Genomic DNA, 26,242 nt, shown 5'->3' with positions numbered 1-26,242 from the left:
TATGCCCAGGATGCGGCGGAGGCTTCTTAGATGGAAGGAGTTGAGTCGTCTCTCCTGTCTGCTGTAGGTTGTCCACGTCTCGCTGCCGTACAGCAGTGTACTGACGACGCAGGCGTTGTATACTGCCATCTTGGTTTTAACTGTTAGCTTGCTGTTTTCCCACACTCGCTTGGAGAGGCGGGCGAGTGTTGTTGCTGCCTTCCCAATCCTCTTGTTGATTTCCATGTCCAGGGAAAGGTTGTCGCTAATAGTCGACCCGAGGTAGGTGAACTGGTGGACAACATCCAGTTCATAGTTGTCGATGGTAATAACTGGTGAAGCCTCGGTGTCTTGTCCCAGGACATTTGTTTTCTTCTGGCTGATGGTCAATCCGAAGTCTTTGCAGGCCTGGGAAAAGTGATCCATCAGTGTCTGAAGTTCTTGCTGAGTGTGGGTAACAACAGCTGCGTCATCGGCAAACAGCATGTCTCTAATGAGGGCTACACAGACTTTGGTCTTCGCTCTAAGGCGGGCGAGGTTGAAAAGCTTGCCGTCTGATCTGGTGTGGAGGTAGACTCCCTCTGTTGCGGCGCCAAAGGCATGCTTCAGGAGCAGAGAGAAGAGGATCCCAAAGAGTGTGGGAGCAAGGACGCAGCCTTGCTTGACACCACTGTGTATGTCAAAGGGCTCGGAGGAACTGCCGTTGAACTGCACTGTCCCCTTCATGTTGTTGTGGAAGGATTCTATTAAGCTCTGCAGTTTTGGTGGGCACCCTATCTTTGGGAGAATCTGGAAAAGGCCTTCCCTGCTGACCAGGTCAAAAGCCTTGGTCAGGTCTATGAAAGTGACAAACAGGGGCATCTGCTGTTCTCTGCACTTCTCCTGGAGTTGGCGGAGGGAAAAGATCATGTCTACTGTTGACCTTTTGGCTCGGAAGCCACATTGTGACTCTGGGTAGATGCGATCGGCCAGCTTCTGCAGGCGAGTCAAGATGACTCGGGCGTAGACTTTGCCAACGACGCTGAGGAGGGAGATGCCTCTGTAGTTATTACAGTCGCTTCTCTCACCCTTGTTCTTATAAAGGGTTATGATCTTGGCGTCTCTCATGTCCTGTGGAACAGCGCCTTCTTGCCAGCACTGACACAGGACCTCGTGCAGTGGAGGCAGTAGGGTGGTCATACAGTGCTTTATCAGGTCCGGGGGGATCCCATCATTCCCTGGTGCCTTTCCTGCGGCCAAGCTGTCTATGGCCTTGCTGAGCTCCTGTAGGGTTGGCTCTGCATCTAGCTCCTCCATAGTTGGTAGGCACGCAATGAAGTCAAGGGCTGAGGAAGACACGATGGTCTGTCTGGAGTAGAGGTCGGAGTAATGTTCCACCCATCTCTCCATCTGCTGGTTCTTGTCCGTGATTGTCTCTCCAGTGGAGGATTTAAGGGGACCTGTTTTGCTCTGGGCTGGTCCAAGCGCTTTCTTGATGCCGTTGTACATCCCCCTGATGTTGCCTGATAGGGCGGCTGCCTGGATGTCTTCGCTGAGCTGTGTCCAGTACTCATTGGCGCAACGCCTGGCAGTCTGCTGGACTTTACTCCTGGCAGCCCTGAGAGACTGCAGGTTTTTCTCGTTCGGTGACTGCTTGTATTCTACGAGCTACACGAGCAGCAACCATGTAGCTAGCTTTTAAAGTGGCTTTTGACTGAGTTGTTAATGTTGTGATGACTTTCTGTTGTGCCTGAAGCCCGTCCCTTTTCCTTAGGAAATATTCTTTTGGCTTCTCGACACATCCTGGGTGCTTTGTGTTTAAGTGTCTCTGGAGCTTCGATGGTTTTAGCGCCTCATTTGACAAGATTTCACCACATTCAACACATTGTGCCTTGGGCTCAGCATCACTGCCTGCCATTACGAATCCAAATTTAATGTATTCAGGGTCATATTTCCTCACCACACGCTTCGGAGCTTTTACTGGCGCAGGGTTGTCTCCCACATCACTTTTTCGCTTTAAAAACCGATCCATTTTGTCTCACTGCATCCGAGAATGTTAGCTAACTAACAGTGGCAAACACGTTTGTCTCTACCTGATGATGTTTGGTGTTTTACACAAGGCCTATTGAAGGAGGTTGGGTCACACTTAATCAACGCGTCTTCGGGGTACCGCACATGCGCAGTAATATCTGCTCTGCACTCGCTGAAATTGAGCCTATCGCAACGCACGACCGCAGCTCCAGTTACACTGCGCATGTGTTATACCCAATACAAGACCCGTGTCCGCCCGTGTCACAGCCTCCTTCAATAGGCTTTGGTTTTACGGCAGCTGGCATCTTACCTCCTTTAGGTTTTACCTGTTCACTTTGCTAAATAATAATAAAAAAATAATCTAGTACCACTGCCTCTGCGGCCCACTAGATGGCGCTCTGAGGCCCACAGGTGGGCCACGGCCCACTGGTTGAGAATGGCTGGTTTAGAACATAATGAAGGAAGTATATGATGGTCATCCCCATGCTCTATTATGTCTCAAAAGTTGTTGCAGTAATTATTGGGTTTATACCATTTGTTACACAGATTTGATGCTAAATTTAACCATTTTTTTACCACTGAAGAATTGATCAAAATTATCAATAATCCCTCCAAAATACCACATTAAGACACCAAGACCTTGAGGAACAACATAGAAAAAGACATGCTGTGATTTGGGATCAAAAACTTTTGACATTTTGGAGATTTCTGCAAGAATTACATTTTTCGTCGATTGGATGGCAAGCACTTGTGTTGTGTAAACTGCTCAGAAACCCCCTTATTGTCAATCTAGCTAGGAAAGCCATCAATCCTCTGAATGCTCTAGGTCTCTAGTTTGATCCATCCATCCTCTTAATGCTCTAGGTCTCTAGTTTGATCCATCCATCCTCTGAATGCTCTAGGTCTAGTTTGTGGCTGTAAAGTTTCATGTGATTATCCTAGAGGTCACCACAGGTCATTTTATACAGGGAGGTCAATGAAATCTCTCCTATGGGGACTAACATCATCAACATGACAGTTTTTCTTCGCTAAAATGTAGCATACGTTTGGAGCGTTATTTAACCTCCTTCCTGACAAGCTAGTATGACATGGTTGGTACCGATGGATTCATCAGGTTGTTCATATGATACCAGTATCTTCACTCTAGCTTTAAAGCTGAACATACTAGAGACTCTGAAAGACAGTAAAGTCAGTCAGGATTGCCCGCGATCACAGTTATCACAAAGTGTAACTCGCTGCATGTTAAATGCTAAACACACTTTACTGACTAAAATAAGGATTAAAACTATGACATCTAAAACAACATTCACTTGGCATTTCTCTTAAAACAACACACATCATGTGTGTTAATCATTCTGAGCACAGAGGTAACCTCACTCCTACAAACCTCTTACCAAAGTCCACCTAGCACAGGCATCATTCCAGCTCACCCTCTCTCACCTTATTAGTTTGCTACCTACACAGGTTCATTTCATTTGCAGCCAACCACACCTGAACAATTAACATCACATAGTAGTTTTGATTTGGAATTTGTTTACTAGCGTTTAAGCTTACATAGTTTAGATGCACACATTAACACTGTATGATTACACATACTATTATTAGTTCTATTAATCATATTTCTTTGTTTTCAGTTACCTTGGCTGTAGGGGGAGCTGTCTTCCTGGTGGAAAAAAAGGCTGAAGGCTGAGGACTCTTAAATCCTGGAGCCAGCTCGTTGGGCCAAAGCATGTGCTTCCATGTCATTGGGGGGGAATTTGGGTTTAGTTAGTTTTGCTTTGTATTTAGTTAGTTTTGCTTTGTATTTAGTTATAGTTAGTGTCCATCTTGGTTACCCCTTGTGTGCTATCTGGTTTGGCCAAGCCCCTATGTACAGTATGTGCCCTCATGTGTCACTGTGTCAGCTCAGTTTTGTTTAGTTGTGGTAATAAGTATAGTTAGGTTGCTTTAACCTCCTTTATAGACCTAGTTATTAAATTCTTGGTTTATAATGTTTTGTTATTTTTGGGTAAATAAAAAGCCCAGTTACTTCAACAACTCCTGTTTCCTGGTTGCCTCACTGCTTGGTCCTTAACTTATATAATGAGATTGTAGCTTCAACTTGTTGTGTAAATATCAATGTAAACTGTACATATGAACATGTTTTAGTTGGAGACATTACTGTCATTCCCTCTCTTTAAAAACACCTCAAGTAAAAACTGGTTCAAATCACCCCACTCTCCCCTACTGGCTGGTATACTCTCTCTCTGTCTCTCTGTGTCTGTCTTTCTCTCTCTCTCTCTCTCACTCTCTCTTGTGACTTCTTGTGTAATCAGTTTTTTACTTTCACTTTGTCCCTTGTTACTCAGATGTTACCTCCATGCTAAACTTTTGGTAAGTGACACTTTTCAGTGCTGAATGACTCTCAGCTGATCTCATGTTAGTTTCATCAAACTGTAAAAAGCTGTTTGTGTTGAAGAGTTTAGCTCTGTGCTAACAGTTAGCTGTTAGCTCAATATATACTGGAAAAAAAAAGTTCGGAAACTTGTGTTTGGTCGATTATTTCTCTGTTGTTACAATGCTAATTGGCATTGTATTTTACATCTTTGGAAAGCCTGTTTATTTACCTTCACAATGATGTCCAACTTGTAAGGATCATGCATTTGTGGGATGAGCAGCACAGCTGATTATGTGGGGAGCGCCCAAGAAAAATTTGCCAAAATGCTCTGCCAATGGTAAACAGTATATTCTCAAAAGGCTACCAGGAAGCCTACAATGACTGCCTTTCACCGTCAGGCCCGTTTGCGCTGGTGTCGACAACACAGACAATGGAACCTGAACATGTGGGGGAATGTCATGTTCAGTGATGACTCCAGGTTCTGTCTGCCAAAGTTGGATGGCAGGGTCAAAGTATGGAGACGACGTGGAGAACGCTATGCTGATTGTTGAACCGATGGAGTAACAGCTTTTGGTGGGGGCGGTGTCATGGTGTGGGGGGGCATCTTCCTCACTGGCAAAACAAGGCTTGTCATCATTGAAGGCCATCTCAATGCAGTGAGATATCGGGATGAGATTCTGCAGCCAGTGGCGATCCCATATCTCCACAATCTGGGACCTAACTTCATCCTCCAAGATGACAACGCTCGCCCCCACAGAGCCAGGGTTATCACAGACTACCTCCACAATGTGGGAGTAGAGAGAATGGAACGGCCTGCCAAGAGTCCACACCTCAACCCAATTCAACACTTGTGGGATCAGCTTGGACGTGCTGTACGTGTTAGAGTGACCAACACAACCACGCTGGCTGACCTGCAACGAATCCTGCAGCATGAGGAGGAGGTGCCAGGCTGTTGTGGCTGCGTATGGATCTTCCACCGCTACTGAGGCTCCTGACGGTGTATTAAATGAATAAAGTGTAAAATTGCCAATATGTCTTGTTTGTTCCTTGTTACTGATAGAGAGTTCAATCATCCAATCCACCAAACAACTTAAAACAAGAGTCAACACCAACAGGAGAATACACTGTTTACCATTGGCAGAGCATTTTGGCAAATTTTTCTTGGGCGCTACCCACATAATCAGCTGTGCTGCTCATCCCACAAATGCATGATCCTTACAAGTTGGACATCATTGCGAAGGTAAATAAACAGGCTTTCCAACGATGTAAAATACAATGACCATTAGCATTGTAACAACAGAGAAATAATCCACCAAACACAAGTTTCCGAACTTTGTTTTTCCAGTTTATAATAAATCAAATGAGAAACAGTGTGACAGGACTGAAGGTTATCTGTTAGTGTGATGACAATAAGTGTGACACATTAAACATGACTGACACTCACTGATTATTCATGTTTCAAACTTATGACAGGATTTAAAGAAGTCTAAAGTGTTGTACTATAATACATGATATGAAGAGATTATTATTACTGATGCATTCAGGTGTAAGCTGCATTTCACTGTTTTGAACGGTTTTATAAAATAATAATAATAATAATAATACATGTATTTATATAGCACTTTTCAAAACAGATGTTATAAAGTGTTTCAGACAGTAAAAGCATATAAATGAAGTAAAACAATAAGGTAACTGTTAAAACAGAACAATACTAATGAACGAGTAAAGTGGTAAAATATATATTTATATACTGTATATATACACAAACAGATGTCGATATAATGTACATATATTAGGGCTGTCAATCGATTAAAATACTTAATGCCGATTAATCTCAAATTAATGACACATGTTTTTTCTGTTCTAAATGTCCAGAGTGCATCTCTCCCAGCAGGGTGGACTCTGCTATGGATCCGTATGAGGAGGGAGTTCCCCCCTCTAAAACCACTTTGAGCAAAGCTCAGAGGTGAGATGACCATCTCTAACTGTCCACCATCATTATTCACACTCACTGTCACACACTCAACTACTCTATATGGTTATAATATTAACTACTAACTACTGAATGGTTATAATATTAACTACTGAATGGTTATAATATTAACTACTAACTACTGAATGGTTATAATATTAACTACTGAATGGTTATAATATTAACTACTAACTACTGAATGGTTATAATATTAACTACTGGATGGTTATAATATTAACTACTAACTACTGAATGGTTATAATATTAACTACTGAATGTTTATAATATTAACTACTAACTACTGAATGGTTATAATATTAACTACTAACTACTGAATGATTATAATATTAACTACTGAATAGTTATAATATTAACTATTAACTACTGAATGGTTATAATATTAACTACTACCTTTATTAGTGAACAAAGAGTTGTCAACTAATCAACTGAGAGGAGACGGTTTCTTTCTTCAGATTAAGTTTTGATGAACAGGAAAACATTACTCATCACTGTCTTTGTTTGTGTCAGGATGCAGCAACAGAAACCAGACTGTCCTGGACCAGATCCTGGATCTAAATCTGGACCTGAACCCAGCTGTGTGTCCATGAAGAGTGACTCGTCTATGCATCAACCTCTCACCTTTAAAGCTGGACAAGCTGCTGATGGAAGGTAATAATTTAAAACTGAACTTTGTTATTATCTGACTCTCTCAGAGCTTCATAGTCGAGGTGGGCGATGCTACAGAATGTGGTTTTGATCTGATGCCCAGTGATACCAGAACCAGAACCACCAGCCAGATGCTGATATGTTTATTATTAATAACAGCTGATGTACTGACGTACAGGGGAGAGCCATGAAGTTTCATCACCACTGAGTCATTTATCAAACATCTCTCTTCATTATTTAATCACATTCATGTGAAAACACACGAGTTAATGTTCAATAACTAAAATGTTTGTTATATGAATTCTGTGAACTAACGAGTTGATCGTTGTACACCTTCTCATTATCCAGTTTAATATGTAGGTCAACAGATGTCATATTTTAAGTTTGTTTTATTGTAGCATATATGCAATAACCTATTATATGTGTGAACAATTTGATTTGATCAATATCTACAAAAAAAATCAAACGTATACATTTACAAACATTAGAAATGTATGTCATATGTAAGCTTAATTAAATGAATAAATCGCATAGAACGGCGTCCGACAGAAGTTCAGCTCAAAACGGTGCATTCCAGGTTCATTCCATTTGAAAACAATGTAATCAAACAGATTTTGCTCACGTCACATTCAGTTAGCACACGGTAACACCGTGATCTCACTGAGATACGCAGTCTCATTCTCAAGAGAGACCTGGTACAACTTGGTGGCCACAGAGTAAGTTTTTGTGGCCACGGGCCATCAGGTCCTGGTTACTGTCGAACCCTTGATCTGATTTGATTTGATTTGATTTGATCAAATCTGAATTTGGTGTCGCTCTCTGTTGAGTCCGTTTGTCTCCAACGATGAACATTTGAAACAAAGTTAAAAATAACTGAAACCAAAAGTTTTATATTATATTAGTTTTGATATCTGAACAGAATCTGGTCAAAAATATTTTTTTCATTTTTTCATGAGTTAGTTGTTGTTTTTATCAGGATCCAGCAGCAGAGACCAGACTCTCCTGAATCTGGATCTGAAGCCAGCTGTGTGTCTATGAAGAGTGACTGGTCTATGGATCAGCCTTTCAACTTTAAAGTTGGAGAAGCTCCTGATGAAAGGTAATAATGTTGAATGTTGGGTCCCAACATGGGTATATTCAGGCTTTACGCTAGTGAACTGGGCCTTGAGTTCCTTGATAGTAGACTGGACAGCAGATAAATCCCGAAGACTGCAATCAAATATCTGTCCAATGCTCATGACTAGCTTCTCAGAGATAGATTGGGTTAGGGTACCATCCAGAGCACTAACGTAGCCAGAAAAACATCTGTGGATGTGCATCAGAAAAACTGCATGTGCCACATGTTCCAGAGTTGGACTTGGACTGAAATGGAGCACAGAATTTTTTGATGGAGAGGTCCTATACGTGAGCGCCCAGAAGGCAGTTTTAACACGAATACAGTCACCCCAGCTGCCACCTCAGCATACAGCCGATATATGAAAAGTTGCGGCTGGTTAGAAATTTAAAAGAGCGAAACTCTGATGTCCGAGTGCAAGTGAATGCAGCAAGAGATGATGCTGCCAGCTGCTGCTCCGTTTTCTACCGGCCTTGGCAGCTTCTTGTGCAGCCTCTCCCGGTCCCGGCCGCACGCATCGACTGCTCATGATGTGTGTAGGGTTGCCAACTTCCACTAGTAGAAATAAAGAACGGCTGCAGATGGATAGTGGTGTTTTTTTTAGTAATAGTAACTTGTAAAGTAAAGCTATAACTAAAAATGAATTCTGCTTGTGAGTTTTGGGTGTTCCAGCTGCCTCTCTTGGTGGCACAGGTACACCCTGGCACACCCATGCTACGTCATTGATCCAGAGAGAAGCAGAATTTAACAACAGATCTGCCATTATGCAGTACCAGATTAAATCATGATTGAAAAACAAGTTTTTTTCAAACCCTGTTAGATCCATCTGCTGTCTCAGCTGCCTTGACCAACTTTGTCACAAGGACAAAAGGACGGCTGTGATGGTGCAACCAGTTGTTATCTCCTTGAAGTGATGCCAGTGTGAAGACATTGATCAGAAGTGACTCTCAGGCTGAAGTTACTGTAGTTAAGAATGAAGTCCAATAACATAATGTGGGTTCAGGGCAGTTTGTGAGGTATGGACTTTTATGCATGCAGTTAGTGCCGACCCGCTCTACGTCCTGAGCCACAGCTGCAGGCCTTACTGTAAATGCATGTCACACTTGTTGCCATTAATTTGTTTGTCAAGATCATTGTCCTGTGGTCCATCTTGGTGAGGTGGTCATCCTACCCCGTCTCAGGCACCCCTGGGACTATCTGTTAGGTCCGTCTGTAGCTAGCTTAAATTCTTCCTCACTGAATATGCAGGCTGGGCTGATCAGCCTTCCTGCCCCTGGCGGCATCTTCCTGAACTCCCAGCTGTTTCTCCAGCCATCACCAACCTGTTCTTGGATCATCTCCAAGTCGTTTCCTAGGCATCACTGGCTAAACCAGGCTTGGTGGTTTTGAGATATACCCAACGGTACACTTCATCGCATCAGCAGTGATGTGATCTTTCAACATTGGACACCCTCTCCCAGGCGACCCAGCCCACCTTGATCAGACACCATAGATCACTCTCTCTGAACCATCACCAACTGGATCATTCAGCAGCCTTTGATGTGATGCTGATGGCTCGATGATGACCAGCCAAGTCTCTACATCCAACATCCACAGTTACACAGCAAGTTTTCCATCCCTGCCTCTGACACAGCTCTGACATCTCCTGACATTAGGTCCTCTTTCTTTTGTGGGACCCCCCCCGTAGGACGCTTTCAGGCCTTAGTAATGTTGGTGTTTTTATACCGCCCACTCTACCTCCTGAGCCACAGTTGCCCTGTCATTCTGCCGTCATCTCTGAACACCTTTAATTAGCTTCAGATTTAAGTCCTTAAATGTTCTTAAACTTGATGTTTTTTTCCACAGAGTTCGTCAGGAGAGCTCAGAGAGCCTCGGTGGTCAGTCTGCCCAGCAGCATCAAACAGACCTGGACTCCATATTTTTGGTGTGTACATGTACAAACAAACATTTCACTATTAACTACATCAACCACACATTAAATGCTAAACTACCATTCAGGTCCTAGTAGTCTCCATGCTGCTCTGTTCAGATCAGCCGGCCTTCAGACTGACAGATGACTCACATGTTGTGTTCTTTAAATTAAATGTTCAGTTTATCTTTCTGTTCCAGCTGCTGGAGGACAACATAATCACTTTTGTGAAAAACGAGTTGAAGAAGATACAGAAGTTTCTGAGTCCAGATTACCCAGAATGCTTAGAGAGTCAGAGTGAGGATGAGGAGGTGTTGGATGGTGAGGATGAGGAGCAGAGGAAGAGTGGCAGAGAGGCTTTTCTGAAGATCACACTGAACTTCCTGAGGAGAATGAAGCAGGAGGAGCTGGCAGACTGTCTGCAGAGCAGTAAGAGGATTTTAATGGATTTAACATGATGGAAAGAGGAAATGGAGACAGCATGGGAGAAGTTTACATTTAAAACTCTGTTGTTAATATGCTGCACACATCTGCATCAGATCAGAGGCTGTTTGTGTCCTCCACTGATGAGCTGAATAAAACTGATGGAGAAGGAAACAATTAAATGTTTAGATTCTCTGATCTTCTGTAGGATCCAATCACTGATTTCATTTCTTTTTTGTTTATTCAGGAACTGTTGCTGCAATGTGTCAACGTAAACTCAAGTCTAACCTGAAGAAGATGTTCCAGTGTGTGTTTGAGGGGATCACTAAAGCAGGAAAGTCAACCCTTCTGAATCAGATCTACACAGAGCTCTACATCACAGAGGGAGGGACTGCAGAGGTCAATGACGAACATGAGGTCAGACAGATTGAAACAGCATCCAGGAAACCACACAGACCAGAAACAACAATCAGACAAGAAGACATCTTTAAAGCCTCACCTGGAAGAGATAAACCAATCAGAACAGTGATGACAAAGGGAGTGGCTGGCATCGGGAAAACAGTCTTAACACAGAAGTTCACTCTGGACTGGGCTGAAGACAAAGCCAACCAGGACATCCAGTTCATATTTCCATTCACTTTCAGAGAGCTGAATGTGCTGAAAGAGAAGAAGTACAGCTTGGTGGAACTTGTTCATCACTTCTTTACTGAAACCAAAGAAGCAGGAATCTGCAGGTTTGAAGAGTTCCAGGTTGTGTTCATCTTTGACGGTCTGGATGAGTGTCGGCTTCCTCTGGACTTCCACAACAATGAGATCCTGACTGATGTTACAGAGTCCACCTCAATGGATGTGCTGCTGACAAACCTCATCAGGGGGAAACTGCTTCCCTCTGCTCGCCTCTGGATAACCACACGACCTGCAGCAGCCAATCAGATCCCTCCTGAGTGTGTTGACATGGTGACAGAGGTCAGAGGTTTCACCAACCCACAGAAGGAGGAGTACTTCAGGAAGAGATCCAGAGATGAGGAGCAGACCAGCACAATCATCTCCCACATCAAGACATCACGAAGCCTCTACATCATGTGCCACATCCCGGTCTTCTGCTGGATCACTGCTACAGTTCTGGAGGAGGTGTTGAAGACCAGAGAGGGAGGAGAGCTGCCCAAGACCCTGACTGAGATGTACATCCACTTGCTGGTGGTTCAGTCCAAAGTGAGGAACATCAAGTATGATGGAGGAGCTGAGACGGATCCACATTGGAGTCCAGAGAGCAGGAAGATGATTGAGTCTCTGGGAAAACTGGCTTTTGATCAGCTGCAGAAAGGCAACCTGATCTTCTATGAATCCGACCTGACAGAGTGTGGCATCGATATCACAGCAGCCTCAGTCTACTCAGGAGTGTTCACACAGATCTTTAAAGAGGAGAGAGGACTTTACCAGGACAAGGTGTTCTGCTTCGTCCATCTGAGTGTTCAGGAGTTTCTGGCTGCTCTTCATGTCCATCTGACATTCATCAACTCTGGAGTCAATCTGATGGCAGAAGAACAAAAAAAAACCTGGTGGTCTATATTCTTCAGTGTCAAACCTGAGCCAACACATCTCTACCAGAGTGCTGTGGACAAGGCCTTACAGAGTCCAAATGGACACCTGGACTTGTTCCTCCGCTTCCTCCTGGGTCTTTCACTAGAGACCAATCAGACTCTCCTACGAGGTCTGCTGACACAGACAGGAAGTAGCTCACAAACCAATCAGAAAACAGTCGAGTACATCAAGAAGAAGATCAGTGAGAATTCCTCTGCAGAGAAAAGCATCAATCTGTTCCACTGTCTGAATGAACTGAATGATCATTCTCTGGTGGAGGATATCCAACAGTCTCTGAGATCAGGACGTCTCTCCACAGATAAACTGTCTCCTGCTCAGTGGTCAGCTCTGGTCTTCATCTTACTGTCATCAGGAGAAGATCTGGACGTGTTTGACCTGAAGAAATACTCTGCTTCAGAGGAGGCTCTTCTGAGGCTGATGCCAGTGGTCAAAGTCTCCAACAAAGCTCTGTATGTGGACACATAACTATCCACATTAAATGTTGTTTTTCTTTATTCAGAAACAACAACAACCATTGTTTGTAATTGTTTCTTATGTATTGCTGATTCTTCTTCAGACTGGGTGGCTGTAACCTCTCAGAGATAAGCTGTGAAGCTCTGTCCTCAGTTCTCAGCTCCCAGTCCTCCAGTCTCAGAGACCTGGACCTGAGAAATAACAACCTGCAGGATTCAGGAGTGACACTGCTGTCTGCTGGACTGAAGAGTCCCCACTGTACACTGGAAACTCTCAGGTTGGTGTTCAACTATTTTAAAATGAAGACTCTTTGAGCTGTTATTTACTTTTTATGTAATAATTTTAGGTTACCTGGCTGTAACCTCTCAGAGAGAAGCTTTGAAGCTCTGTCCTCAGTTCTCAGCTCACAGTCCTCTAGTCTGAGAAACCTGGACCTGAGAAACAACGACCTGCAGGATTCAGGAGTGACACTGCTGTCTGCTGGACTGACGAGTCCCCACTGTACACTGGAAAGTCTCAGGTTGGAAAATATTACTATTTGAAAAATGATGACCCTCTGAGCTCTTATTTACTTAAAATGTATTATTGGATGGACATTTTATTGAGAGGCTGTACATTGTCAGATGTCAGAAGCTGTGAAGATCTGTCCTCAGTTCTCAGCTCCCAGTCCTCTAGTCTGAGGGACCTGGATCTGAGTAACTGTAAGTTAAATATTTAAGCTTTTTAGTCCATTTTATGATCCTGTATTTAATGTAGCAGCAATATCGTACTGAAGGGGTTTGCTGACTCAGGAGCTTATCACCAGTATAGTGTGTCGATTCACGAGTAGGGCACTGGTGTCCATGGCCGTCTCTTTCCTGTTGATTAGGTTTTTAGACAACAGTGTCTTTTGTTGAGATTCTGAATTCCTATTGGGCGACATGAAGCCCAGAAAACCAGAAGTTGGTTTGATTTCGAGCCTGGTATTAACCGCTGGAATGCAGGGCTCTGCAGCGTGTCTCCCTGCTCTCTCCGTCCGCAGCTGGAGAGAGCAGGGAGACACCGGCACCCGGTCGGTAACGAGACTACAACGTGTCTCTCTGCAGAGCTCCGTCACTTCACACGACACGGGAAACCTCTGTTGGTTTGGAGGAGCTGCAACATTTATTTGTGCCCAAACGTCCACTGTGCATTCACTAGATATTCTCAGAGTTAAACTAACTCTTTTGCAGTGTGGAGTGAGCGCACGTTCACGTCTAGAGGTGGAGCAAGCTGAGCGAGAACGCGCGCTCTGTCTGAGTGAAGGCGAGCAGGCAGAGGAGGAGAGGCAGCGGCAACACGCGAACGCGCATATGCAAGCGCGCATGTGTTCCGACCCGGTACATTTATAAGATTAAAAAGTTACAAACAGTCCCTTTAAATTCATTATTTCCGTGGACTTAAAATCAGTGTTTTAAGTGATGGCCGTGCCTCCTTCAAGGCCAAGTGACCCCTAAAATGATGAAATTCCAGGTCTGTTCACGACACAGAAACTTGACTTGGATATATAAAACCCAGGTTTATTACGGTTCTTTGATCATATTAATCTGTAGATTTTAAACAGAATATAGGAAGTGGTCACTGCTAGCTGCAGTTGTTTCAATTAAACAGAAAACACATGACCAACATGCTAACCTGTTAATGCACTGTATGATGATGTAATGTATTTTGTCATACCAAAAGTTGCTGTCGTGATTCAATGTTGTCTTGTTATGTGTTGGTTGCTGCTATTTGACCCTGTCTTAGCTAGGTCTCACTTGTAAAATAGGTTTTAATCTCAATGTGACTTCCTAGTTAAATAAAGGTTATATATATATAGTTCAACGTGTGGTCTAAAGAGAATAAAACCCCAAAACTAACGAAACGAGTCATCGGTGAGAGTTGGATTGTAGATCAACTAATAAATGAAGAGGTTTTCTTCAGGCTCATTACAACAGTCCAGTACAATGGCTCCATTACTGCTGATGTCACACCAATCAGCATATTGATCTCAACCTCATTTTACCCTTAATACCATATCTTAGGATATGAGTGAAGCTGTATGAAGTTGATTGTGACTGTGTTTCCTCCTGCAGGACGGACCATGGTGGACAGCAGTGGTTGAGACCTGGTCTGAGGAAGTGTGAGTGTGTTTTAAGTTTGATTTATTTATTTTATGCCAAAAGGCTAGTTTTCAACTGTTGTCCGTCAGCCTGATGTTAAATTAGTATTTAAAACACGTCAACATGTAAAACTAATTTAGAGGAGTAAGGCATCATCATATCCACCTTATTCCTAGCCCCCATGAATACGGCGCGTCATTTCACTGAATCGGAACCGTCATTTTCCATGGTAACGCTACGCTAATCGTCTCACCTAGAGCGATTGTAAAACTATAGTAAAACATGTGTGAACACCACCTATTACAGTTCAAACAGGATCATGTGATCATAGCTCTGCTTTCTACTATGGAGGGATGGGGGCGACCTGAAGAAGTGGCCTCAGATAACCTACACTAGCATATTTAGCTACTTTATTGACTCCGTTGCTACAGACGGTGAAGAGATGAACAATCTGAAAAGCTCTGGGGCAGATCAGTACTTCCACAGTAACAAGGTTTAGTTTTTTACACACAGATAACCGTACTTAAACTATTTTTTTTCTAATGCTGCCCTGTACTCCGTGCCATAAACCGCCTTACATTTTAAACTGTACAGAAAGTAGATAATGTAACTGGCTGTCATTAAACCAACGCTACAATGCTGTGTCCTCCCTACACATGACATCATACCTGATGTTCTCCTGGCTCTGCTGTCGGTCCTTAAAGGTCTCATATTATGCTCATTTCCAGGTTCATAGATGTATTTTAATGTTGCACTAGAACATGTTTGCATGCTGTAATGTTCAAAAAAACTTTTATTCTTCTCATACTGTCAGCCTCAGTCTGCCTGCATAGAACCTCATTCAGCCTCTGTCTGAAAACCCTGATTCAGCGCCTGTCTCCTCCCAATCTGCTCTGATTGGTCAGCATTTCCTGCTGTCCGCTGTCAATCAAACGCCCTCAACACAGCGTCACTTACTTCCCCTCCCCTTCACCTCTCCCTGAGTTAGAGACTGTAGCCTGTAGCAGGCAGCAGGAAGACTTTATAAACTACTTAAAAGTTTATAAACCAGAAACTTCACACAGCGCACGTTACCGGAGGAATCTGATCAGAAATCGGAGAGAAATTAACAACATCTGCAGTCAAGATTCCAGGCTTTCCTGACGGTTTTTCTCAGGTAACTATATGCTATTTATAGCTCTGTTAGTTACCTCAGTATTTACGTTATGTATAAACTCTGTAAACCGTAAACATACACTCTGTTTTACGTTTGTCTTTACAGATCCATCTGTGAGAAATGACTGACAGAATCATCCCAGAGGAGAAGAAAACATTAGCTTTGAGCAGAGGGGAGATACAGAGCTAACATGTTAGCATGTAGCTACATTACAGAGCTAACATGTTAGCATGTAGCTACATGCTACCGCTATGTGACGGTGTGTAAACACAGCGAACATCAGGGTGGAAAATAGAAGATGTGAAACAGTAGTCAGTTCATTATTTCTGGGAGAAGACACCTGATAAACGTATGAAGGTGATCAGAGTAATGGTATTATTTACTGTAGGAGCTGTCTCTGTTACCAGAGAGACTACGGACCGATTAACGTTACACTCACCGTAGTTTAGCTTACCGTAGCTTACTGTAGTCTACCGTAGCTGAAACACTTTATCGTGTACCATGTCAACATAACTGCAGGTGGAATTAAAAATGCTGTGTATAATTAATATTGTCATCTGTCTACTCAAATAAAGTTTGACTGTGAAACAGAAATGTGTTGTGTTGCTTACAGTCACTATTTACTACCTGTACTCTTCTATGCATGACATCAAATTAATGTTTCATATCACCTGTTGAAACAGTGTAATTACATAAAGCCTTTGTGAAAGAACATGTTATATTCAGATGATGGGAGTACATGAAGACTGTTCTGCTGGTTCTTGCAGACTAACAGAAGTAGGAGCTACTTTGCTTATAGTTACGAGGCATACGGCGAGAGAGCCTCTCTGTGGGCGGGGTCACCTAGCTGGAGGTTCTCCGTTGCTCTAACAGGAAACCCTTATATGGCATGAAATTTGTCCCAGAAGTAAGGAAGTGCTGCTCAGTGTTCTTTCAGACCCATTTTCATTTATGGAAAAGTGCATTTTGCATAATAGGTGACCTTTAAGGACCTGACGTATCTTCTCCGCTGCTCTTTATCGCCCAAACACAAAGTAGGATACAAGTTTTACTCTGTTGGCTTTTAGTCCACTAAATGAAATGAGCTCACATAACAAGGGTTTATGGTCTTTCCAAGTTAAGGTTTCTCAGCCACATTCTCTGGATTCCTCGTCTGTAGGTCGGCGATGGAAACTGTTCTGTTGGTCACAACAACAAACCCTTTTTGTTTTGGTGCATGTTCAACACACTGTTGTTGAAGCCACAGATTTAGCTTTGCCTGGTTGTTGTTAGTATAGCCGCCAACAACACAACAAGTACCAGAGCTCGGCAAGGACATTTTAGAAAATGTTAATTTAACGTTAGTTATAATAATAATGATAATAATAAAAAATTTGACTTATATAGCGCCTTTCAAGAAACCCAAGGATGCTCTACAAAGAGGCCACACAAAATCGTACTGATAAATAAAAACAAAAGGAAAGAAAAAAACAAAACAAAACAGTAGCTAGATAATTAAACGAGTGATGTGTAGGAAGAGTTAGAGGTCAGAGGCCTCGATGAACAGGTCGTGCTTGAGGTGTTTTTTGAAAGTGTCCAGGGATGAAGCATTTCTAATCTCAGAAGGGAGAGAGTTCAAGAGGGCGGGGGGGGGGGCCGCGACGCTGAAGGCTCTGTCACCGAAAGTTCTCAGCCGGGTGGGGGGGTGGAGAGCAGACCAGTGTCAGAGGATCGTAGTTTCCTGGGGGGGGTATCTATGGTTAGCCTCTATGGTCAGCCTCTATGGTCAGCCCCTATGGTTAGCCTCTATGGATAGCCTCTATGGTCAGCCCCTATGGTTAGCCTCTATGGTTAGCCACCATGGTTAGCCTCTATGGTTAGCCACTATGGTTAGCCACTATGGTTAGCCTCTATGGATAGCCTCTATGGTTAGCCACTATGGATAGCCTCTATGGATAGCCTCTATGGTTAGCCACTATGGATAGCCTCTATGGTTAGCCTCTATGGTTAGCCTCTATGGTTAGCCACTATGGTTAGCCTCTATGGTTAGCCACTATGGATAGCCTCTATGGTTAGCCTCTATGGTTAGCCACTATGGTTAGCCTCTATGGTTAGCCACTATGGTGAGCCTCTATGGTGAGCCTCTATGGTTAGCCACTATGGATAGCCTCTATGGTGAGCCTCTATGGTTAGCCACTATGGATAGTCTCTATGGTTAGTCACTATGGCTAGCCTCTATGGATAGCCACTATGGTTAGCCTCTATGGATAGCCACTATGCATAGCCACTATGGTTAGCCTCTATGGTGAGCCTCTATGGTTAGCCACTATGGATAGCCTCTATGGTGAGCCTCTATGGTTAGCCACTATGGATAGTCTCTATGGTTAGTCACTATGGCTAGCCTCTATGGATAGCCACTATGGTTAGCCTCTATGGATAGCCACTATGCATAGCCACTATGGTTAGCCTCTATGGTTAGCCACTATGGTTAGCCTCTATGGTTAGCCTCTATGGTTAGCCACTATGGATAGCCTCTATGGTTAGCCTCTATGGTTAGCCTCTATGGTTAGCCACTATGGTTAGCCTCTATGGTTAGCCACTATGGATAGCCTCTATGGTTAGCCTCTATGGTTAGCCACTATGGTTAGCCTCTATGGTTAGCCACTATGGTTAGCCTCTATGGTGAGCCTCTATGGTTAGCCACTATGGATAGCCTCTATGGTGAGCCTCTATGGTTAGCCACTATGGATAGTCTCTATGGTTAGTCACTATGGCTAGCCTCTATGGATAGCCACTATGGTTAGCCTCTATGGATAGCCACTATGCATAGCCACTATGGTTAGCCTCTATGGTGAGCCTCTATGGTTAGCCACTATGGATAGCCTCTATGGTGAGCCTCTATGGTTAGCCACTATGGATAGTCTCTATGGTTAGTCACTATGGCTAGCCTCTATGGATAGCCACTATGGTTAGCCTCTATGGATAGCCACTATGCATAGCCACTATGGTTAGCCTCTATGGTTAGCCTCTATGGTTAGCCACTATGGTTAGCCTCTATGGTTAGCCTCTATGGTTAGCCACTATGGATAGCCTCTATGGTTAGCCTCTATGGATAGCCTCTATGGTTAGTCTCTATGGTTAGCCTCTATGGATAGCCACTATGGATAGCCACTATGGTTAGCCTCTATGGTTAGCCTCTATGGTTAGCCTCTATGGTTAGCCACTATGGTTAGCCTCTATGGATAGCCTCTATGGTTAGCCATTATGGATAGCCTCTATGGTTAGCCACTATGGTTAGCCTCTATGGTTAGCAACTATGGTTAGCCTCTATGGTTAGCCACTATGGTTAGCCTCTATGGTTAGCCACTATGGTTAGCCTCTATGGGACTAACTAGCTAACTGCTACTTCCGCTGCCTCACCAGAAGTTACACACATAATCATGTCTTCAGTAACGCCCCGAGAATAAGGAGAATAACATGCAGACAATTAATGCAACACGATGTCCAGCAGTCATCAGCACGGTCAGTTGAATCATGACAACATAGAATCACATCATGTTACAGAAGTCAAACCCAGCGGAGGGTAGAGGACTGAACATATTCACTCAAGTAAAAGTACAATTACTCTTTGATGTTCAAAGGTGTGAACGTTGTGCTGAATGTGAGCTCTTTGGTGGAGCTAATCAGCGTTTGAGAAAGCAGATGGTTCAGAGCTGCTTTGTGCTGCAGTGGAAGATGATGAGCCAGTTTTATTAGTGAGACTTTATTCAGTACTGGATCATCAGCTGCCGTCCTCGGGTCCACACCAGGACCAACAGCAGACCACCGTCCACATGTTGACTCTCATGTTGAGGAGCCGTTCATGCTGTTAGAACTGGATTGTTGAGTTTCTATTTAAAGGTTGTTAAACGTCATTCACAGTTGAATATCAGATGTCAGTTTTCTTTCAGTAATTGTCAGTAGAGTTGTTAATAAATCACCAGATGTTAACCTGTAGCTGCATTGTGTCTTCTTCTCTCCATCAGATGTCTGTCAACTGGAACTGGACGCAAACACAGTACACAGATACCTCAAGCTGTCTGACAACAACAGGAAGGTGACACATGTGATGAAGGATCAGTCATATCCTGATCATCGAGACAGATTTATTTCCCATCTTCAGCTGCTGTGTAGAACTGGTCTGACTGGTCGCTGCTACTGGGAGGTCGAGTGGAGAGGAGAGGTTTCTATATCAGTGAGTTACAGAGGAATCAGGAGAGGAGACAGTAGTGACTGTGTGTTTGGAAGGAATGATCAGTCCTGGAGTCTGTGGTGCTCTGATGGTGGCGATTACTCTGTCTGTCACAATAAGAGAAGAACAACCACCGCCTTCTCCTCCTCCTTCTTCTCCTCCTCCTCCTCCTCCTCCTCCTCCTCTTTCTCCTCCTCCTCTGGTAGAGTAGCAGTGTATGTGGACTGTCCTGCTGGCACTCTGTCCTTCTACAGAGTCTCCTCTGACACCCTGATCCACCTCCACACCTTCAGCACCACATTCACTGAACCTCTTTATCCTGGGTTTGGGTCCAGGTCTTATGGTTCCTCAGTGTCTCTGTGTCCTCTGCAGGTCCGAGTGTCTCCTGTGGACTGAAGTCAAAGTTCAGTGTGTTCAGCATCACACTCACTCAAACACAAATCATTCATCTGTCGGGCGGCGTCATTCTCCACTGGACCATCGTCAGGACACAATCCATTTAGTTTTAAACAACTAAACCATCTCCCCCTGACAAAAAAACCCAAAAGTATTACCATTAAGAATTACTATAAAAATACAACAAAAAACTATGAGTATTACTATAGTAACTATAGTGTTTATTATCGCTACAGTGTTTCCTGTAGTATTTCTATGTTTTTTTCGGTCATGATATAAAACTCCATAGTTATACTATAGAGTTTTATATAGTATCACTATAGCATTTTCTATATTATTTCTACGGTGATTGGAACTCACTATAGAAAATTCCTACAGTAACACTACAGAGTTGGCTATGGTGATCTTATAGGACTAGTTATATAAAACGCTATAGTATAACTTTATTAAATTCCTATAGTTCTCAATAAACTAGATAAATACTACAGGACACATTATAGCAACACTATATAAACACTACAGTATAACCTACAAGTTCCTGGGAGTACATATCAACAGTAAACTGGACTGGACTGACAACACCGAGGCCCTCTACAGGAAGGGACAGAGCAAACTGTTCTTCCTGAGGAGGCTCAGGTCTTTCAGTGTGTGTAATAGGCTGCTGTAGATGTTTTACCAGTCTGTAGTAGCCAGTGTACTCTTCTTTGCTGTGGTATGTTGGGGGGGTAACACCAACTCAAGGGATGCCAACAGACTGAACAGGCTGGTGAGGAAAGCGAGCTCTGTGGTTGGATCTGAGCTGGACGATCTGGAGGTGGTGGCAGAGGGGAGGATGAGGAGGAAGCTGGACGCTATCCTGGATAATCCCTCCCACCCCCTCCACGATGAGCTAGTCAAGATGAGGAGCACCTTCAGCCACAGACTCATCCCCCCTCGGCACAATACAAAGCGCCTGGGGTCAGTCCTTTATGCTAGTAGCCATCAGGCTCCACAACCAAGGCTGACCCCCACATGAGAACTATTAGGACTTTAAGAATTTTAAACATGCACTATCTACCTTTTAAACATGCACTATCTGCAACCATCTTGGACTCTAACCACTGGCGCACTTTACACTTACTTACACTATACATCCTTTATACCACTTTATAGACTGCACACATGTACATATTACATTTCTTTATTGCACATACTACATTTATTGATTGATGGACTGTACACACTATGTTCACCCATTCACTCTGTATCTTTTATATCTCTATTATTGTTTTTATAATTTTTGAATACCTTTACCTCTCCTGTGATTCACTCTGTTTGCTGATGTTGCTGCTTTGACACCTGAATTTCCCTCCGGGGATTAATAAAGGTTAATCTTTTCTTATCTTATCTTATCTTAATTTGAATATCACCTTTTCTTCTTCTTCTCAGTGTACAGCTCAGTAACATTTAAACAATAACTTCATATTACTGTTGAATTCATGGATATTAGATGCTAAGAGTCAAAGCTAACATAACACACCTCGCTAGCTGACATCTATATTTAAGACATTAGACATTAGAATTACAACATCTGTCATAAAACACAACATTTTATATTTTTCGTGTATGAAGACCGACATCTGTAGTTCATGAAATCCCCTATTTTTAAAAAATGTTTTTAAATCAATATTTACAATGATGCACAAAGCTTGATGAAATTTAAATGTCTTAAAAACATAGAAATGTAAAAATCAAAATGTATGAAATGAACATTATGATAATGTTGCGGTGAGCACATTTAGTATGAATAAGTGATGAAAACCGTAGAAAGTAAACATGTTACAGATTAAAGTCTGAACCACTAGATGTAATCTTGTGTACCGGTTTATATGTTTTAATACTCTGACGGTTCAAATTAAAATTCACAGAGGTTTTTTTTTTAATTTTGGAGAGTTAAAAATGACCGTAGTTGCAGAAACACCTAGATATGATAATGTGTTATATTGTGTGTTGGTCCTGTTCCATCTGCTGGGTCTGGGACAGTTTACCTTTATTCTGTATTTAATAGATTATGAGGGTCAAACACGTTGATCTACAATGGAAGAGGAGTAAAATATCACAAATAAAAATACACACCTGTTGAGAGGTCCTATTCATCAGCTCCTCCTCTCGTCTGGTCCACTTTCCTCTTTAATCTGGGATCCTGCAAGATAAGAACACAGTACAGTAGTCAGGTCTCTGCGTGATCTGCCTCATGAAAACAACTGATAAATCAACAGGACTATGCTGTAGATTAGGAAATGAAACGCTGGCCAGCAGAACTAAAATGTAGCCGACATATATAGAGCTCTATATAGAGACAAAATGTGGGTGTTTTAACCCTGGGACCCCTTTAGGGGTCCTGCCCCCCAGTTTGGGAACCACTGGTGTAGCAGCAACTGTCAGCTCTTCTCCGGTAGACACAAAGCAGAAACAGCAGACACTCTGAACTCTCACAGGCTTGCTCTGCTACAACCGAGTCTGCTGCTGTTAGCTCAAAAATAAACAGTAATGTTACTATGCAGTAGTCTAACCCTCTGACACCCACTATAGTCCTCTTCTTTAGGGGGGTCCAGGGGGTCTTTAAGGGGAGATAGCAGGTCAACATTAGATGTCACATAGAAATGGTGTACATCATCTGAAAGCTGGAACCTGGAGATTAATTTGAGATGCTGCTCAGCACTGTGGGTCAAGTTGTTCTAGTCATAAATCACAAATAAACCATCATTAATTCATTCATTAAAATAAATAGTGAAAGTGTATAAGGGTTCAGAACATAATGATAGAAGTATATGATGGTCATCCCCATGCTCTATTATGTCTCATAAGTTGTTGCAGCAATTTTTTGGGTTGATACCATTTGTTACACAGATTTGGTGCTAAATTTAACCATTTTTTACCACTGGAGAATTGATCAAAATGATCAATAATCCCTCCAAAATACCACATTAAGACACAAAGACCTTGAGGAACACCAGAGAAAAAGACATGATGTGATTTGGGATCAAAAACTTTTGACATTTTGGAGATATCTGCATTTTTTCGGCAATTGGATGGCGAGCAGAAACCCCCTTTTGTCAATCTAGCTAGGAAAGCCATCCATCCTCTGAATGCTCTAGTTCTCTAGTTTGATCCATCCATCCTCTGAATGCTCTAGGTCTCTAGTTTGTGGCTGTAAAGTTTCATGAGGTTTATAGTTTCATATGATACCAGTATCTTCACTCTAGCTTTAAAGCTGAACCTACTAGAGCCTCTGAAAGACAGTGAAGTCAGTCGGGATTGCCCGCGACCACAGTTATCACAAGATGATCCATCCATCCTCTGAATGCTCTAGGTCTGTAGTCTGATCCATCCATCTTCTGAATGCTCTAGGTCTCTAGTTTGATCCATCCATCCTCTGAATGCTCTAGGTCTCTAGTTTGATCATCCATCCTCTGAATGCTCTAGGTCTCTAGTCTGATCCATCCATCCTCTGAATGCTCTAGATCTCTAGTTTGATCCATCCATCCTCTGAATGCTCTAGGTCTCTAGTCTGATCCATCCATCTTCTGAATGCTCTAGGTCTCTAGTTTGATCCATCCATCCTCTCTAGTTTGATCCATCCATCCTCTGAATGCTCTAGGTCTCTAGTTTGATTCAAGATTCAAGATTCAAGATGTTTATTGTCACGCCTGTTGTACAGGTACAAACGTGTGAAATACTTTTTGATAATATAATAAATTATATTACATTTAAATTACAATTACATTTACATTACAATTATAAAAGGAAATACTTTATACAAGGGCATATTAAGAACATATACAGGCATATTAAGAACATATGTATTAAGAATATATACAGTATATACAGTATAAGATATATTTTTGTGTAAGAATGTGTCGAATGAATTATCAATTTAAAAGTCTGATGGCCTGGGGGAAAAAACTGTTCCTCAGTCTGCTGGTGTGAGTCCTTGGGGTCCTGTATCTTCTACCAGAGGGCAGGAGGGAGAACAGGCTGTTGTGGGGGTGTGTCGTGTCCTTAATGACCCTCAGGGACTTCCTGAGGCACCGCTGGGTGTACAGCTCCTGCAGGCTGGGCAGCTTGCACCCGGTGATGTGTTGGGCCAAGCGCACCACCCTTCCCAGCGCCTTACGGTCCACGTTGGTGCAGTTGCCGTACCGGGTGGTGAAGCACCCTGTCAGGAGGCTCTCTATGGTGCCCCGGTAGAAGTCCCTGAGGATTTGTGGTTTCAGTCTAAAAGTCTTGAGTCGCCTCAGAGCGTACAGTCTCTGTTGGGTCTTCCTGACTACAACAGTGGTGTGGGTGGCCCATGTCAAGTCCTTATGGATGTTGACACCCAGGTATTTAAAGGTGTCCCCCCTCTCGACCGCTGTGCCGTTGATGGTGACTGGGGGGTGAGTGCAACCCCCCCTCCTGTAATCCACGATGACCTCCTTGGTCTTTGAGATGTTCAGGGAGAGGTGGTTGTTCTGACACCACTGTTCCAGGGTGGTCACCTCCTCCCTGTAAGCCATCTCGTCGCCATGGGAGATCAACCCCACAACTACTGTGTCATCCGCAAACTTCACGATAGTGTTTGAAGCTCTTGTTGCCACACAGTCGTGGGTGTAGAGGGAGTACAGGAGGGGGCTGAGAACACAGCCCTGTGGCGCTCCTGTGCTTAGAGTTAGTGAAGTGGAGGTGAGGTTGTCTATTCTCACCACCTGGGGGCGTTCCGTCAGGAAGTCCAGGATCCAGTCACACAGTGACACAGTTCAGGCCCAGATCCTTTAGCTTAGTGACGAGCCTGGAGGGCACTATGGTGTTGAACGCTGAGCTGTAATCCACGAACAGCATCCTCACATAGGTGTCCCTTCCTTCCAGGTGGGAGAGGGCGGTGTGTAGGACGTGGGCGATGGTGTCCTCTGTGCCTCTGTTTGGGCGGTATGCAAATTATAGGGGGTCGAGTGTGGGGGGAAGCATGGGGCAGATGAGGGATTTAACCAGCTTCTCAAAACACTTGCTGATTATGGAGGTGAGGGCTATGGGGCGCCAGTCGTTTAAGCTAGTCTCTTTCTGTTGTTTGGGGATGGGGATGATGGTGGTGGATTTGAAGCAGGTGGGGACAGTCTGGAGAGAGAGCGACAGGTGGAAAATTGATGTGAAAACCCCCGCCAACTGGTGTGCGCAGGACTTCAGGACGCGTCCAGGAATGCCGTCTGGGCCGGCCGCTTTGCGTGGGTTGATACGCAGGAGGGTCCGGCGAACATCAACCTCTGTGATGGAGAGGGGACGGTCCTGTTCTGCAACAGTCGTGGAGGAGGGGTGTGGAGATGGTGGGCAATCCAGGTTTTCAGCTGAGGTGGGGGTAGAGGGAAGGGGGGTGTCAGTGTAGGATGGTAGTGGTGGTAAGGGGGGGTTCTGATTGTCTGCAGTGGTGGGGGTGGGGCAGGACATGACACAGGGTCTGACACAGGAGTCAAACCTGGCGTAAAAATGATTGAGTTCGTCTGGGAGGTTGGGTGCTGTGTTTGTGATCTGTTGTCTGGGTCCTTTAAAGTCTGTCATGGTTTGGAGTCCTTGCCACAAGTGCCTTGGGTTGTTGGAAGTGAGCTTGGACTCCACCCGTTGTCTGTAGTCTCTCTTTGCCTGTTTGATTACTGTCCTTAATGAGTAACGTGAATGTTTGTAGTCGTCTGGTGAGCCTGAGGTGAAGGCTGTGTTCCGTGCATTGAGGGCTGCACGGACATCACAGTTTATCCAGGGCTTTTGATTTGGCTTTGTCTTTATGGTTTTTGTGGGGACTACTTCCTCCGTGCATGTCCTGATGAAGCTGGTGACTGTGTCTGTGA

The 26,242-nt window shown here is 43.6% G+C and overlaps 1 protein-coding gene across 4 annotated transcripts; it reads left to right on the top strand.

The window, feature by feature from the left end:
- The first annotated feature begins 4,324 nt into the window (after positions 1 to 4,324).
- Positions 4,325 to 20,630, top strand: LOC119495303 (NLR family CARD domain-containing protein 3-like). Of its 4 annotated transcripts, XM_037781655.1 has the most exons (11): positions 4,325 to 4,362; positions 6,242 to 6,332; positions 6,867 to 7,007; positions 7,981 to 8,103; positions 9,964 to 10,042; positions 10,228 to 10,456; positions 10,698 to 12,501; positions 12,609 to 12,782; positions 12,852 to 13,025; positions 14,599 to 14,645; positions 19,786 to 20,630. In XM_037781655.1, the coding sequence occupies exons 2-11, from the start codon at positions 6,274 to 6,276 to the stop codon at positions 20,385 to 20,387; spliced, it is 3,432 nt and encodes a 1,143-aa protein (XP_037637583.1). In that variant the 5' UTR covers positions 4,325 to 4,362; positions 6,242 to 6,273; the 3' UTR covers positions 20,388 to 20,630. The 4 variants fall into 4 exon arrangements, with proteins under 4 accessions (XP_037637583.1, XP_037637584.1, XP_037637585.1 ...); XM_037781656.1 differs by lacking the exon at positions 7,981 to 8,103 and having other exon boundaries at positions 4,326 to 4,362; positions 19,786 to 20,598; XM_037781657.1 differs by lacking the exon at positions 12,852 to 13,025 and having other exon boundaries at positions 4,326 to 4,362; positions 19,786 to 20,597.
- Positions 20,631 to 26,242: the final 5,612 nt, after the last annotated feature.

This window comes from Sebastes umbrosus, chromosome 10, assembly GCF_015220745.1.
Source record: "Sebastes umbrosus isolate fSebUmb1 chromosome 10, fSebUmb1.pri, whole genome shotgun sequence".
In the NCBI taxonomy this organism is placed as follows: Eukaryota; Metazoa; Chordata; class Actinopteri; order Perciformes; family Sebastidae; genus Sebastes; species Sebastes umbrosus.
The sequence above is the reverse complement of the archived record's forward strand: the minus strand, read 5'-3'. Positions and strand labels throughout refer to the sequence as shown.

What these genes read in the sequence shown, in the direction of transcription:
- LOC119495303 (XM_037781655.1), top strand. Translation starts at nt 6,274, where the DNA reads ATGGATCCGTATGAGGAGGGAGTTCCCCCCTCTAAAACCACTTTGAGC. An exon ending in GGACAAGCTGCTGATGGAAG is followed by an intron (nt 7,008 to 7,980) that starts GTAATAATTTAA and finishes TGTTTTTATCAG; the next exon opens with GATCCAGCAGCAGAGACCAG. An exon ending in TGTACACTGGAAAGTCTCAG is followed by an intron (nt 13,026 to 14,598) that starts GTTGGAAAATAT and finishes TTCCTCCTGCAG; the next exon opens with GACGGACCATGGTGGACAGC.